At 34.4% G+C, this 15108-nt stretch overlaps 1 protein-coding gene across 1 annotated transcript; it reads left to right on the forward strand.

Moving 5' to 3' along the window:
- The first annotated feature begins 216 nt into the window (after nt 1-216).
- On the forward strand, nt 217-15014 carry LOC132308807 (uncharacterized). The gene is made up of 9 exons (XM_059807040.1): nt 217-384; nt 669-756; nt 1234-1470; nt 2422-2530; nt 7550-7595; nt 8090-8175; nt 10562-10620; nt 13762-13891; nt 14742-15014. The coding sequence occupies exons 2-8, from the start codon at nt 689-691 to the stop codon at nt 13862-13864; spliced, it is 708 nt and encodes a 235-aa protein (XP_059663023.1). The 5' UTR covers nt 217-384; nt 669-688; the 3' UTR covers nt 13865-13891; nt 14742-15014.
- Nucleotides 15015-15108: the final 94 nt, after the last annotated feature.

Genomic DNA, 15108 nt, shown 5'->3' on the forward strand with positions numbered 1-15108 from the left:
ACATATATATGGCTGAAAAAAAAAAAAAAAAAAAAAAAAAACGAAGTGCAATATATATTTATATATATATATATAAAAGTTTGGCAATATGTTGAACATTTTATTTCAATAATATATATATTTTTGGGTAAATTATTTTATCTCAATAAATTTACTTTTCTACTTACGATTTTTTGTCTCAATTATTACAGTAATACTTCCGGCAGTTATATTAACCGTGATTCTAGAAGAGATATTGCATCTCTGTTCCACAATAGCCCATCATAATCCATAGTTGGGAATATTGTAAACAGAGAATCGAACTATTAGATTTAGGAAGAAGATAAGAAGACACAGGTGTTCTCACCATAAAAATATCAATCGTTTTCTTCCTCAGAAAAAGCGGTACGTAATTTCGTATTTGATGATTTTGGTTTTATTTTATTTTATTATTTTTTGTGGCAAATTTCAAACAGTGACCAAAAATATGATTTGTTTTGCTTTCTGGGTCATGATGGTGTGCTGCAATAATTTACTTCACTACGTAATTTGAGTTACCTTCTCTCTTCCATTTCTTTCGCACCTTACACACACATACTTGTAAATCTATATATATAGTTTTTTTGGTCTGTGCACACTTATATGTAGTATACTTATAAGTATATATGTTTATGTTTGTATGGGAGTAGGAGCAACTCATCCAGTTCCAATGAGGGTAACCAGATGTGACTCTTCTGCAATTGCATCCTTTGGTTTTCAGACTTTCTCTGCCCCAAGGTAATTAATTATTTATTTATTATCACAGACACTGGGCCATTTCCCGGGTAATTGATGTAATGGGTAATTTTGAACATTACCAAAGTTCAACATTGGATGTGTTTCTGTCAATTAATTTAAAAGCACATTCCAGAGAAATAAGTTCGCATGGGATACTATTTCAGCTTGTTATTTGTCAAATTATGTTGAATTTATTAATATAAAAGCGCATTCAAGATAAATATTACTTCTTATGTTACAATTGCTGCTTGTTATTTGTCAAATGATGTTCAATATGTGTCTGTATCGTTATACAATTGGAAAACTTGCTATTTCTTTTCCCAGATGGAAGTTTAATTCCGTTAAATAATAGGGGGTATTTGCACTATTAATTGATTTGATTTGATACACATGTGCTTTGACTCTCTCTCCCTCCTAGATATATATATATATATATATTTTCACCATCGGCTGACTTCAAAATTATGCTTATTGCAGGTGGAAAATTGAAGTCATCAAAGTAAAAATAGAAAATTCATCAGAGTCCAACATTAAGAGAGCTTCATTATCTGCCAGGAAGAAGGAAAGAGTTAAGCTGCCCAATTATGAGAATGGAGGTCGAGGCAAGAAGATATATAATATCAGTGAATTTCTAAGTCAGCAATCTGGAGTTGAAGCGATCTTGAACACACGTGCATTGCAAAGTTTTCAATCACTTGATTCTAACACATACAGGTCTATTTTTTTTTTTTATCAGTAGTTGATACAGTGTAATTCATCTCATCCATTGCCCTTCTTCGAGTACATTATTCATGATGATTTCTACCCAGATATACCAAGAAAAGCCACTCTTCTTTACCTTTTATACGTTGTAAAAGGGTCTGATTCGCTAGAACTTAAGTTGGAACACTGGATACTTATAGTTGGGGATATTCAAGTGGGTGTGGATTTTGAACATAGCAATTGCTTTTTGGTAGAGATTTACGGTAGACTATGCGTATGACAAACGCATACACATGTCCCAGACTTGCTGTTTATTTGGTAAGAGAATTTAAAAGCAAACACCATGATGAGTTTTTATTCAACTTCTCAGGGTCACAACTGGTTTTATCGCTTGAATAAGAACAGAAAATGAGAGTTCTTCCTTTAAGAGGTAAAATAACTGGAGTTGAGTGACTTTGTATGATCTATTTTCCTATGATGTCTAGATTCGTCCATGGTGTCTCAGTTTAACTATAATTTTGGCAGAAAAATTAGAAGGATGAATTATACATGGAGTCTGGCTTTTCAAAACCCATAGACTAGAAAAAAAAAAGGGACGGTAACGTAGTGTTCTTGTCCGATTCATATGAAGAAGAATTTCTAGGTCTCTAAATTTTCAATTTTGACATAGAGAGGATTTATCTGGTGTGATCATTTGAATGTAATCTCAGATGGAATATTAACCTTGTGTGTTCAGACAAAGATGTTAGTAGCTCAGCAAAAGATACAGCTTCTAAAATCTATGAAAATTTGTGGGTATTTATATATACATATATATGTGCGCCTTCATGTCTGTGCTGTTTCAATGTGTTGCATTGCACATTTGTGTCCAGAAACACTATAGTTATAACTTCTGTATAATCACGAAAGGTGTCCCAAATGGAATTTTTTTTTCCCTGCTTCTTGATGCCATTATTTATACAGGTGTACTCTCCCAAGAATTCAACTTCTGAACTTTGAAGTGGCTCCCGTGCTGGACTTACGAGTGATCACAACAACTGAAGATTGCACAGTTGAAATGTTGTCTTGCAAGGTAAGCTTCTAGGTTTTAGTTGAAAGGGAAAAAAAAAAAAAAAAGTTTTTCTAGCAAAATAAGGTGTATGGTGAGTGGACTTGGGAAATAAAGTGTTGCTAGCATCCATGTCATTGAAATGAAAATTTTGAGATGGATGATAGAGATAACTAGAAGAGAAATGATTAACAATCAATATGTTGGAGTGAAATTATTGCACATATAACTGGTAAAAAGGAGAAAATAGGCTTGCAATTATTAAAATAAGATAAAATAGACTTGTGTAATGTAGACATATATAACATAGACCAGTAGATGCAGAAACGAAGAGGAAACCTTGTTAAACTAACGCATAAGAGATATAGAGGATAAAGTTACAAACAAAAGGACTAAGAAATTACTTATAATTGGAGATGTAGCTTGCAATAGAAAAGGGCTGAGAATTTATATGACCGGCTTCATTTTAGTGGGATCTAGACAGGGACGATGACAATAATGATTCTCTTCTAGAGTTACTTGTAATTTTATTGGAGTTGTGTGGATGAATGCCAGTTTAATATTCCTCTCTAGCACACATGGTTGAGTAAGCAGATTTTCCATTTGTAACTGTTCCGGTAAGCAATAGTCTCATTGCCAATTTATAGTCTAGGCACATAGGATATCCCACTTTTTAAGAACATGTTAGCAAGAACATGAGCTCAAGATACCAAACAGTTGTGGAAAAACTTCATGAAGTCACTCCCCAATTTGTTATGATACCATAATTGATGGAGGATAATGGTAAACATGGATTTTTTTTTTTTTGGTGCACATGTGTGTGTGTGCCTGGAGGTTTGTGGGAATATTGGATATTTTAAGTTTGTATAAGATGTAAGAAAAGGGCAATCACTTTAATTTGTAAGGGGAAGGCGAAGAATTGCTGATTTTTTTTTATGGGTAAAGTACAGCCACACCCCATGAGATTTGACAAAAAGACACTCAGAGAAAATTTATCTGTTTTTTGGACAACGACACCCCTTGAAGGTTTAAAAATGGACAAAGACACCCCTTTACATGAGAAATTGATCAAATTACCCTTTGACCGTTTAGGAGACTTTTTTAACTTTACAATTTAATCAATTGGACCAATCTACCCTCATGAACAATATATGCATAAAAAAAAAAAGTTAAAACTTGTTTTCCGTTGCTTGGTACCTCCTTGAAGCTGAACAAATGCACACACCATGACTAACTTCATACTAATTCAAAACCTCAGAACCACCCCCAAACTCATTGGATTTTGTATATTCCTCTATCCCTTCATTGAACAATATATTGACATGTACGTGGAAAAAGGGTTGACAAATATGTTGAAAACTATAACTTGTTGTGTTTTCTTTTTTTTTTTTTTTCCCCTTTTTCACTGGGATAGAAAAAAATTGATATGTGAAAGTTAATTCTTTGTAACTTTTTGTATGTGGATCAAAGCATCAAAATCATAAGCATGAGGAAAAATTTATAATTTTAATCATGAGAATGCATTTGAGATAAGAAGAGATGTCGTATTTTCTTTTATGTTAGGAAATGCATAATATTTGATATATAATTTAAGATGCATAAAGTTATACTGGTACCATATTTTTTATTTTTAAGGAAAAAAAAATTGGTTTAATTTTTTTAGATGAAAGAATTAAGCATCTTAATTTAAAAATAAAAAAGAAAAAGAAAAGAAGTAATAACAAAATATAATTTATTTGAAATATATTTATTGGGTCAAAAAATCATTTTAGACGTCTACATTTTTAAGAAGTTAGGACATTTATAAAGTAAATAACAAAAAAGAAAAAGAAAAAAGTGAACAATATAAAGTTTTTTTTTTTTACTTTTTTTTTATGCATAAATTGTTCATGAGGGTAGATTGGTCCAATTTATTAAATTGTCAAGTTAAAAAATTCTGCTAAACGGTCAAAGGGTAATTTGGTCAATTTTTCATGTAAAGGGGTGTCCTAGTCCGAAAAATAAGTAAGTTTCCTCTGAGCGTCCTTTTGCCAAACCTCAGGGGGTGTGACTGCACTTTGCCCTTTTTTTGTTTAAATAGTTCTCCATTTAATTCGTAGCATTAACTGGTTGTACATAGGCCTACAAGTAATCATAACTCTAATATAATTAATCCTCCAGATTTGGAAACCAAGAGTCTTTGACTTGTAAAGCACTACCCAGTACTACAACTTTTCTGAGCAAAGGAACTATGAGCCACAACTACTGACCTACAAATTTGAAAATTATAAAAATATACTCAACTCAAAAAAATAAGAGATCACATATAGACTTCATCAGCATCATACTAACCTAAAAACAATCATAAAATGGGTTAGTAAAACCATAAATAGTTGTTAAAGGCTCAAGGCGCACTAAGGAGCCAAAGGTCTTTCGGAGCCTGAGCTCCAGGTGGAACATAAGGCGCGAGCCTGATCAAAGTAAGGCGTGTGTGTGATTGTAATGTTAATTATAACTATATAAAGAATAATTAAACTATGCAACGCATACTTGTTGAAATCAAAATAAGGAATATTTTGAACATATTAATTCAATAAATCCACTAAATGAACAAATATATATCTTTTCTATTTGCATATGAATTCAATAAAATCAATGTACAATAAGAACAATTCAAGATATGCGACACAAATAAAAAACTTTAAAAATGAAAATTTTGATATATAAACAAAGAGGACCATCAGGTAAATAATGCTCCTAAATCATTTCATATGCATAGGCATTAACCAAATTAAATGTCATTATAAATTTGAAACAATTAAAAACAATAATTATATGAAACTTTAAACAAATATTATCATAAATATTCATAATCAAGCACTAAATGCAATTAATGTAAGTAGTGGACGATAAATTTACGGATCCTGTTAAACACTTCATAAGTTTAAAGTTATGATCAATTAAATATGATCATGATATGATATAGAACATTCTAATTTGGTAGTCATTTGATAAAAAGATGGAATCATTAAATATTAAGAGGAGCGCTTATTTTGAGTCCAGAACCTACTAAAAACAGTGATTCTGAGGGCTTTATGTGAGGCTTAATGAAGGGGCCTGACCTATACTAGGTTGAGGTGCTCTAGCTGAGTCTTGACAAGCCTGGGGCATTTTTGGAGCAGAGTCGCACCTTTAACAACTATAATCATAACACAACAATATATGGTCGAAAGAGGGATTTATTTTGAAATCAACCAATTTCTACTCATCTCTTCTTTAAATTTGTTCTCTCTTGAGCTTTTTATTTACTGCATCATCAAGTGCTTCTAACTAATAGATATTTGGATTAAATCTCTGGGAGAAGGTTTACTGCTATAAATTCAAGAAGATTTATAGAAAATGATGATATATACAACACGCAATGCATGACCTGCGATTGACTGAACCAAGATTTGGCAGTAAAAATAGAATCAATGTTTGGCCAAAGGAATGTTGTAGAATGAATAGTGAAAACATGGATAGTTTGTGGATACTAAAATTGTACCATATTTCTTCAAATGACTTAAAAGGAAATTTTATAGGTATAAAATCATACGAAAATGAGTGAATAGATTAAACACGGGGAAAGATGCTTCACTTTGCAATCACAAAGTTTTGATAGCATCGGAAAATTTTACCCTTTTTGCTGAGGGAGAAGCTGATGGCAGTACATGTCATTAAGATTCTTAGTGACGGACATCTTTAAGTTCATTATCTATTTCAAAGATGGACAATGAATCACATTTGGTGAGAGAAGAAAAGAATTGGGGTAGTATTTGAAGATGCAGTCAACAAACTGAAGTGGCTAGTCATGCTCATCACCATTTTAGTTGTTAACTACCATCAACTCTAAAAGAGGGTGTAACATTAATATTTATATCTTCTATCCTCATGTGTGGTCTTTTTTTTATTTTTATTTTTTTGATCCAACATGTGTTCTTTAATTTTAATTAGCAGGATGACAGTGAGGTTTGAACATAGGACCTTGCCTGCTCTGATACCATGTTAACCACCATCAATTCTAAAAGCTTAGTTTGTTAGAGAGGGTGTCACTTTAATATTTAAATCTTCTAACATTACTAACACGCCAAAGCTCAAGGCATAAAAGAAAGTGGCATGCCCTTCTCCTTGGGCTATACTTTAATAAACTTGTTGCCACTAATTTTACAATACTTTTAATAAATTTCTGTGAAGACTGCATAGATCTTCATCTTGCATAATTGTTCTGAAACATCTACATCCTAAACATGGAACGAGCATTGTTCTAAACGCAGGCAAGCAAGTGAAATTGATGTCTAGGACCATGATAATCAACCAAAACCAGACAAGCGTCTGAACTTGTGGCAGAAAATGTATAACATGGTTTTATACTGGAAGCTAATGTTTGATTTTATGTAACCAATAAGTGAAACGTGTTATAACATACCATTGGATTCACCTTTTAAAATTGAAAGGGAAGATATTGTTTATTTCATTTTATTAGATTGAGTGGAGAATCATGGTTTCATGTCCAGTAAGAAAGAAATGCGATATATAAAACTGGTAAAGAGAATATTGGTTTAACAGTTAACTAAGAAAAAAGAAAAAAAATTTGGTTCAACAGTTTGAACAGACTATTATATCTACTCTGAAAGGTATATCATTTTTATCCCTATAATTATGGGGTAGTATAATAAGCATTGGCTTTAAATGGATTGACAAAATTTGAAAATTATTTAGAACTTGTGCAAGTTAGATCTCTCTTAGTTTGCTGGTAAGAAATCATAAAGGAGCAACTGTATTACAATAAGATTGGCATTCTCAGGCTACTTCCAGCCTCAATATATATATTTCTAATCTGAGCATACAACCTTGTTTGTTCTGTGTGCCAGATGAGACTCTTGCATCTATTGTAATGTAAGAAGTTGTAAATCATGTATTTAAGGATTGCTCATATCAGGATGCTTTTATGACCGCACAAGTAGTCTTTCCATATTTTTTTGTTAGCTTGTTTGGATTCTGATATGTTTTTAATATGGATTGCAGTTTGAGGGTTCAGAAATGGTTGAACGTCAGAATAATCATTTTTCAGGTACACCATCAGATTCCTGGTTGAATCTGAGTGTAATAGATGTTAAATGTATTGCTATGGCACATAAATTGGAAACTTTTTTTTTGTCCCTAGTTTAAATTGGAAACTTATAGTTGGCTCTAGCAATACCATATTTTTCCCTGTGGTGAAGCTTGCAATTAACACCCCACTCGTAGACTGTTGAGAGCTTTATATTATGTGTACTTATAATTTTGTAACTTCAAACTTACCCAAAACAAAATAATAGTTTCATTACTACAAAACCTATAATTCTCATGGTAAATACGTTGTGATTAACTTATTCAATGAATAATAGATCCTCTTGAGATGCTTTCATTGCTATAACAGTTTGAGGTTTAGTATAATTTCTGTACAACTGTATGATCCATCCTTGAGTCTCCTGCAAAATAATGTTTTTTTCTTAGAGATTCTTTAGAAGCATTAGCTTATATTATGTGTGAAACTTCTGTTTAATATTTGCTTTCAACTTGCAGCATTTATGAGAAATCACATAACGTGGGATACAAATGATTCCGAACCATTTTTGGATGTTGACGTGAAGTTGAATCTCGCTCTTGAGGTTGTTACTCTCCTCAATTGTTGAAATTCATTATACGTACTTATATATTAATCATTTGGGTAGGAGCAGATGGCATAAGCAACATTAAGTTTTGGAACACTGATTCTTGACTCTTTTATGGTGATTTTTTCTCCATTAACCCTCTGGGTGAATATTATGGTCGTATAGCCATAAGATTATAGAGCATTCTTCTAGAAAAGTATTTGCGTCTCATGTTCTATGAATATCTGGAGAACTTGTTGCATTTATAAGCTCAAACTACAACTCAAATAAGCACACTAGGATCACAAAATTAGAAAATAGAGATAGTCCAATGTAAAAAGAAGTAACTTACGAAATCAATCCCAGGGGAAAAATTCTATTAGCGTTCATATTCATATTGGTCATAACAAAAATTTTACGCTGGCTATCAAGCTACCTAACGCAACCCTTGTCCTTTTTCGGGGTTTGAGAGTGGCTGTGTAATGATAAGGCACTACATGAAACAGGTGGAGAAAGGAAAATTTCTATTAATAACAACTTAATGTGTCTATATTCATTAAGAGCTTGCTAAACAGCCTAAAGTGTAACTCTGAAAACTCTTAAGCATATAGTAACGGGGGTACTTGGTGCAATGAAATAGCTCGAGCTTACTTTGTGAGGCACAAGCTTGAGTCTAGAGTACAATGTTAGTGATACTGTGTAAAAATAATACCATAGGCTTGGTGTATCTCCAATCCTTTTCTCCTAGCACCTCATTGGCAGGACTGGCACTAAATGGTGGTCCTTTTTCTTTAAGCATAAAGAAAATTGAGGACTAGGGGTGACAGAATTATGGAATGAGTAGGAGAACGAAATTCTAGGGGAACAATCAAAAGGAAGGACCTGTCTCACCTCCAAAATGGGCTTCCATCAAATGGGGAAATGCCCAACAAGTAGACCAGAGAGTGCTTCTAAGCTTCCTGACAGCCACGTCTGGAGCAAGAAGGTGTTGCCCAAAAAGGAGGGCAAGAATGAAAAATAAAAGAATTGGAGAGGCAAAGAAGAAAGAGGAGGTGTACGAAGAAGAGAAAGAAGAGAGAGGGTAGCAACATAAGGGTTCTTCCACAACCAACCACCTCCTTAGAGAGCCAAGAAAAGGTATACTATGAGAGCCCCAGAAGCTTGAGATATTGACAGTCTAATTAGGTGTCAGCATCACCTGTCATTTTACATGGCATGTTACCCAAGTCACTTAAGTTGTCATGGGCTTCGCATCTTACACTGAAGCGGATGAGGATATCCCAGCATCTTAGGTCATAAACAATCTGAAAGAACGGTTCAAAATAAGCATAGCCAAAGTATTAAGCCCATAAACTTAATTATCGCTAAGGTCCAAATAAAAATTGTAAAAGAATCCTAATTATCTAAGTTGCATCAAATAATTAATGCTCTATTTAAAACTCTCACAATTCCAGTGATGCCGTAAGAGTAGATGCGCTTATCTGTCAGAGCCTTCATATTGCTCAAATGGTAAACCAACAACAAACCTCCTTATTTAGCCACTGGGACAGGGACTAATGACAAAATTTGGATTTACATGTGTTGCAAGGACCAGCCAACAGGAGAGGGATGATGGATCATCACTCTTCAAAATGAAAACCATATTTTGAGTTTGTGAATATTCAGTTATTAATTCAACTCACAGTGTTTGACTTTTAGACTAAGTTGAAGTTCAATACCTTGTATTTTGATTTTGATTTTTTGATTTTTTTTTTTTGAATAGGCATTGTTCTAGTTTGAAATGTTTTCTCCCAAGTCAGTTTTGAAGCCTGATTCCTACTTTTGTGAAAACCTGCTCTGAGATTAAAAGTACAGTCACACATTTAATAGTATGCGTTTTAAAATTTATTTAATACATATTTTGTTCTCTTTATATATTTGATAAAAACTTATACTTAAGCTCTATTGAGCTTCTTCAAAATTCTGATACTCACACTTGATTGTCTAGTATTCTGTTAATCTGAAATTAACATAAAGGTTTAAGTTGAATTTTCTTGAACAACTTGGCATTTTTAATAGAATTGGCTTGTTCAAGTTTATAGGCTCCTAAAATCAATTCTTTTAGCCTTGTTTGGCGAAATTATTTTAATTGTTAATCAGTCCTGTTCCCCTGAACTGTAGGTCAGTTTTTAGTTACTAATCTTCAAGTTTTGCGACATGCAGTATATACTTACACAAATAGATTTATTGAGAGATATTTTGGTCAACTTTTCTATTGCATGCCCAATTTGGTATTCCTGTAAGAGCAGTTTATTGCTTCTGCAATTTCGTTACATCTTTCCTTGAGATTGGATTTACCTTTAAATAGTGGTTTAAGATTAGTGGTTGCTTGATCATAAGAGTGACAATTGTCCATCTCATACAGATTTACACAATGCCATTTAAATTAATGCCAGTATCTGCCGTTGAGCGTCCTGGGAATTTGTAAGTAATTCAACCACTTTATTTGACTACCATACTTGAAGATTTAGTGAAAAGATGTTACTTTTAATTGTGAGCTTTCGGTTATGATTTATACTTGATGAATGAACAATATTCTTTATAATATATAATAACGCCATATGTTTGTATTTGTTTTTTATTAGCAACTCCTGCATGAATATATATGACATACCGAACTAATATGGGCAATGCAGTCAGCAACTGTTCTTCTATGCCAGTCCAGCCTATCAAAGGCCATATTTTACTTTGGAACACATTGAAAAATATATATATATATATATTGTCAAAACCTTTGTCTTGAAGTTGGAGAGTATTTGGTGGAAAGCTTTATGCTTGTGGTACGACACCAGATAACTATTTTACTGAAACAACGGCTTTAAATATTGATACTGCTTATGGTATTGGTTGGCCTTGGTATTACTAATGATTTGGTGACAATCATAGAACCCGTACACGAATATACTTGATCTATGAAATGAGCTGAGTGTTAAGCTTTAACTTGAATAAAAAATTTGTACATGCTACACCGGTCTGCTTAAGAATGTACTTCAAAAAGAATTAGGCATTACAGAAAGAGAGTGTCCAAAATAATATAAACATTTTAATATCTATTTCCACCACACTATCAGAATATTTCTCACCAGCTAAACCAAATTATTTCAGCATAGTTATTTTTTGCTATAAAGCAAACATATTAGTAATTCTTTTGTACTAATTTTCTTTAGCTGTAGAATTGTATATTTGTTGAGTACCCGTAATCAAGTTGTTAGCTCATGCTATGTATCTTCCAACAAGTACCTACATCAATATTTCATTCTATAGTATACCAATGTACTGGAAAATTTACTCGAGGCAACTTGTCAAACAATATGCCATAATTGGGCATCTGATCTTAGATCTGAATTGGCCCTCCACAATGGTAATGTCTGGCAATTGACTTTCACTTGCTGCTTGTAGAAACCATGTATCAAAGACTAGGTATTATTTTGAATTAAATTGAAGGGAAGAAACCCTTTTGCTTTCAAGGTATTGTCTCCCTATTAACTAAGCAATAAATTGTCTGTCTGCTTGGCTTGTATATGGTACGAAATGCAGCGTGACTTCTTTCAATCCATTGCTAGATCAGTGTATTCATGATTTCATTTAGGGTAAATTACACCTAGACCCCCTGTGGTTAGGTCATATTACACCTATATGAACATTTTGGTTTTAGATTTCACTTATATTTGAATTAGTGATTTAGCATTTCACTTACACCCCAAATATCAAGCCAGAGGACTTTTGAAGTGTTAAAGGACTATACTACCCTTTGACCTCATATTGATTATTTTTGTGACCAAACTACCCATTGCCCCCTGCCTCTCTGTGATCCTTCCTCTTTTTCTCTCTACCTCTCTTTTTCTCCTTTCTCTCTCCCTTCTCACAAACCCTTACACATAGATATGCAAATACACACAAACCCTCCCGTCGGAACAATCGACTGTAGTCGGCGAAACCAAACTCAATTCGGATTACAGGCTTAGCGAAAACCAGTTCTTCTCCAGCGACAAACGCCAGAACTGAACTGACCCAGTTCCGGCGAGCTCTTAGTGTCGGTGAAACCAAACTCAATTCCGGGGAGCTCCAAGTAGCAAAACCCAGTTCATATCGGCGTGTTCCCAAGCGACGACAAAGCAATGACGAGCGTCTAGTCAGAGCAATTAGTGATGATGGCGTCGGATGTGGCTGTAGGTGGTAGAGCTGTGATGCGGTGGGCCGGCGGGGGTGGTATATGGTGTGGGTGATATATATGTGTGTGTGTGATTTGGTGGAAAGTGGGAACGAAACCCTAAATCGAAGAAAGAAGACAAGGATTCAACGCCGCCGGAGGCTTCGACATCATTGTCGTCTTCTCCACTGTTGACAAATTGTCATCATCGGCGAATCGATCCCCTCCGTCTCTCCCGCTGCCATTGCGACCACCTCCACCACGACCTCTTTCACCGCCAAAGCGACTGTAGCTACCTCTCTCCACACAAACCCCCTCACACAGATATGCGACTGTAGCTACCCCATATTAATTTTCTCCCATCTCACAAACCCTCCCTCCGGAGCATGAGATGAGGATTTTTGCCGCCGATTACGATGCCGTCGAGGCTGTAGGCCTGTAATTCGATGTCTCGCCGCTGAGATATTTTGATTGGGCCACCGTAGAGGTTGTAATCCGACACCCGCCGCCAACATCAACTTGCTCTTCAGCGTCGTCTTCAACAATCGACTTTGCCTTCGATTCTTTGTCACCGACGTCCATTTCGGCAGTGGGTGGGATGGGATTTTGTGTATTTTTGGGTTTGGTTTTAGGTGGGTGGTGGTGATGAGGTTTTGGGTGGGGGTGCAGTTTGGTTTTGGGTGGGTTGGTGGTGCAGGGAGGTGTTAGGGTGGGACGTTGGTGGTGATGGAGGTGTTAATGGTGGGAGCTACCGGTGTTGAATATATACACACACACACACACACATATATATATAAGTGTTGAATATATATATATATATATATGCGTTTTTTTGTCATTTAAGATTATATATATATTGTATTAAAAAATTGAAGGTAAAATGGTCAATTCACATGTATCAGAAGTCAAAAAGTAAATTGGGGTGTAAGTGAAAGTTAAAACCAAAATCTTCATCTAGCTGAAAATTGACCTAACCTCCGGGGGTTTAGGTGTAATTTATCCTTTCATTTAACTAGAATTCTCCCTCCCTGTTTACCGGAAGAAACAAGAGAGAGAATTTCTCCTCCCCAAATACAACACAACTTATTGTTGATAGTTCATCAAGGCCATCCACAGATGCATCCAGACCATATTATCAACCCCTTTATTGGCTTCATTCAACTCCATTTGATGTCTTACAGTTCACTCAAAAAGCATGTAACACTTGCTAGTCTGTTTTCTGGCCTTGTTATCTACGCAAGGATTGTCAAGTACTTTTTACAAGGGGGAAAAAAAAAAATTATTGTCAAGTACATCATAGAACTTTCCCCAACATGACACAGAACATCTGATAATTGTGATATCAAGAAGCTAATATCTTCTGTGACTCTTGAACATCAACTCCTTTTCTAACAATAAATTTTGGTGGCATACAGAATGATGCAAGCCCTAGTTGATCGGCTTGTTCCATTGCTTCTGCAACAATTACTACAATACTATGAGAAATGGGTTCGAGAACAATGTGAATACCTTCCGTGATTTGGTCCCTGTTTTTGGTGCAAGGAAGTGAGTTCTCTGACTTCTTGACAGTTTCATAATTTCAGCACAACAGGTGTTCACCTGTGTCATTCATTGATGACTGAGGATGCTACTTATTGTTTTTTTCCCCTTCCCTCAACACGGTTAGATCCTTTCATTTATTAAATCCCTACAACTATGATATGAATAACTTAAATTCGAATGAATCTTGACCCAAATGATACTGATCCTTGTTTCGTGAAGGACTATTTCTTAAAAATTTTAATTTTTCTGTTTATCGACTTTTGAAAACTTAAATGAAGCTACATGTCAATATGCAAGTGAAATTACAAGTGGTCTTTGAGATATATTTTTATTTATTCTTAAATAAAATTCATGTCTTCATAGTCAAATTTAACCTGAGTTGCCATTTTATGTAATATGCTTCAATTGAAGTTTATTTGGAAAGGTTATTGTTTTCTATTGCCTTGTCATGCCATATGATAGATGTACTTTAATATGAAACTCGCACAAATTTTCATTTGGTTTCATTTAATAATGCCATTCAAGTAACTACATTATTGAGTAGCCTATTATGAATTTAGTGGCTGGTCCATTCAAAGATTCCCTTTCTTGCATAGGATATTTTCAAATGACTCTCTTTTCAAAGGAATCTTTATTTCCGTGTAGGATATTTTCAAAAATCTCTTTTCAAAGAAATCTCTAATTGTGTTTGTGTGGAAGTTGCAAATTCGGGATCAATGGGATTTTTTTTTTTTTGAGTATTGGGCAAATCGTAGCAGACTTGGAGTAAACGGAATAACTGAAGGGTAAAGCTTTTGACAAGTGCTACTGATTTCCCTCTTCTGACTATTGAAATTTGTAATATTCCTTGCAGTTGCAGCCCATCGGCCGACTAGTAGTCGTCCTGCTCAGATCGAGAGTTTTAAGTTCCCTCTAACCTCCAAAAAAAGGAACTACCCTTTCTTCCCCAATAGAGGAAAATAATAATCTGCAATTCATATTCTTTCATGATGTAGTAGTTTTAAAAAACCATAATAATGCCCATTGTATTTAGAAAGGGCATTCATGTAAAGTTGTTATGGTAATCATAGTTGTCAAATGATGTGCCTTATTTGTCAAAAATCGTACTTCTTCTTTCTTGTGGTAATTGATGAGCAAAAATACAGGTGGCATCTGCAAATTTGTTTTTGTTTTTTGTTTAGATGGACTTCAAAATGCATGCATAACTAATAGGAAAAGCA

This window comes from Cornus florida, unplaced genomic scaffold, assembly GCF_030987335.1.
Source record: "Cornus florida cultivar Cherokee Brave unplaced genomic scaffold, ASM3098733v1 CherokeeBrave_3.0.0_Hap2_Chr05, whole genome shotgun sequence".
NCBI classification, from domain to species: Eukaryota; Viridiplantae; Streptophyta; class Magnoliopsida; order Cornales; family Cornaceae; genus Cornus; species Cornus florida.

Coding starts and splice junctions, on each gene's coding strand:
- LOC132308807 (XM_059807040.1), top strand. CDS start 689: ATGAGGGTAACCAGATGTGACTCTTCTGCAATTGCATCCTTTGGTTTT. Junction 1,471..2,421: donor CTTGATTCTAACACATACAG/GTCTATTTTTTT, acceptor TTATTTATACAG/GTGTACTCTCCCAAGAATTC. Junction 10,621..13,761: donor GTTGAGCGTCCTGGGAATTT/GTAAGTAATTCA, acceptor GGTGGCATACAG/AATGATGCAAGCCCTAGTTG.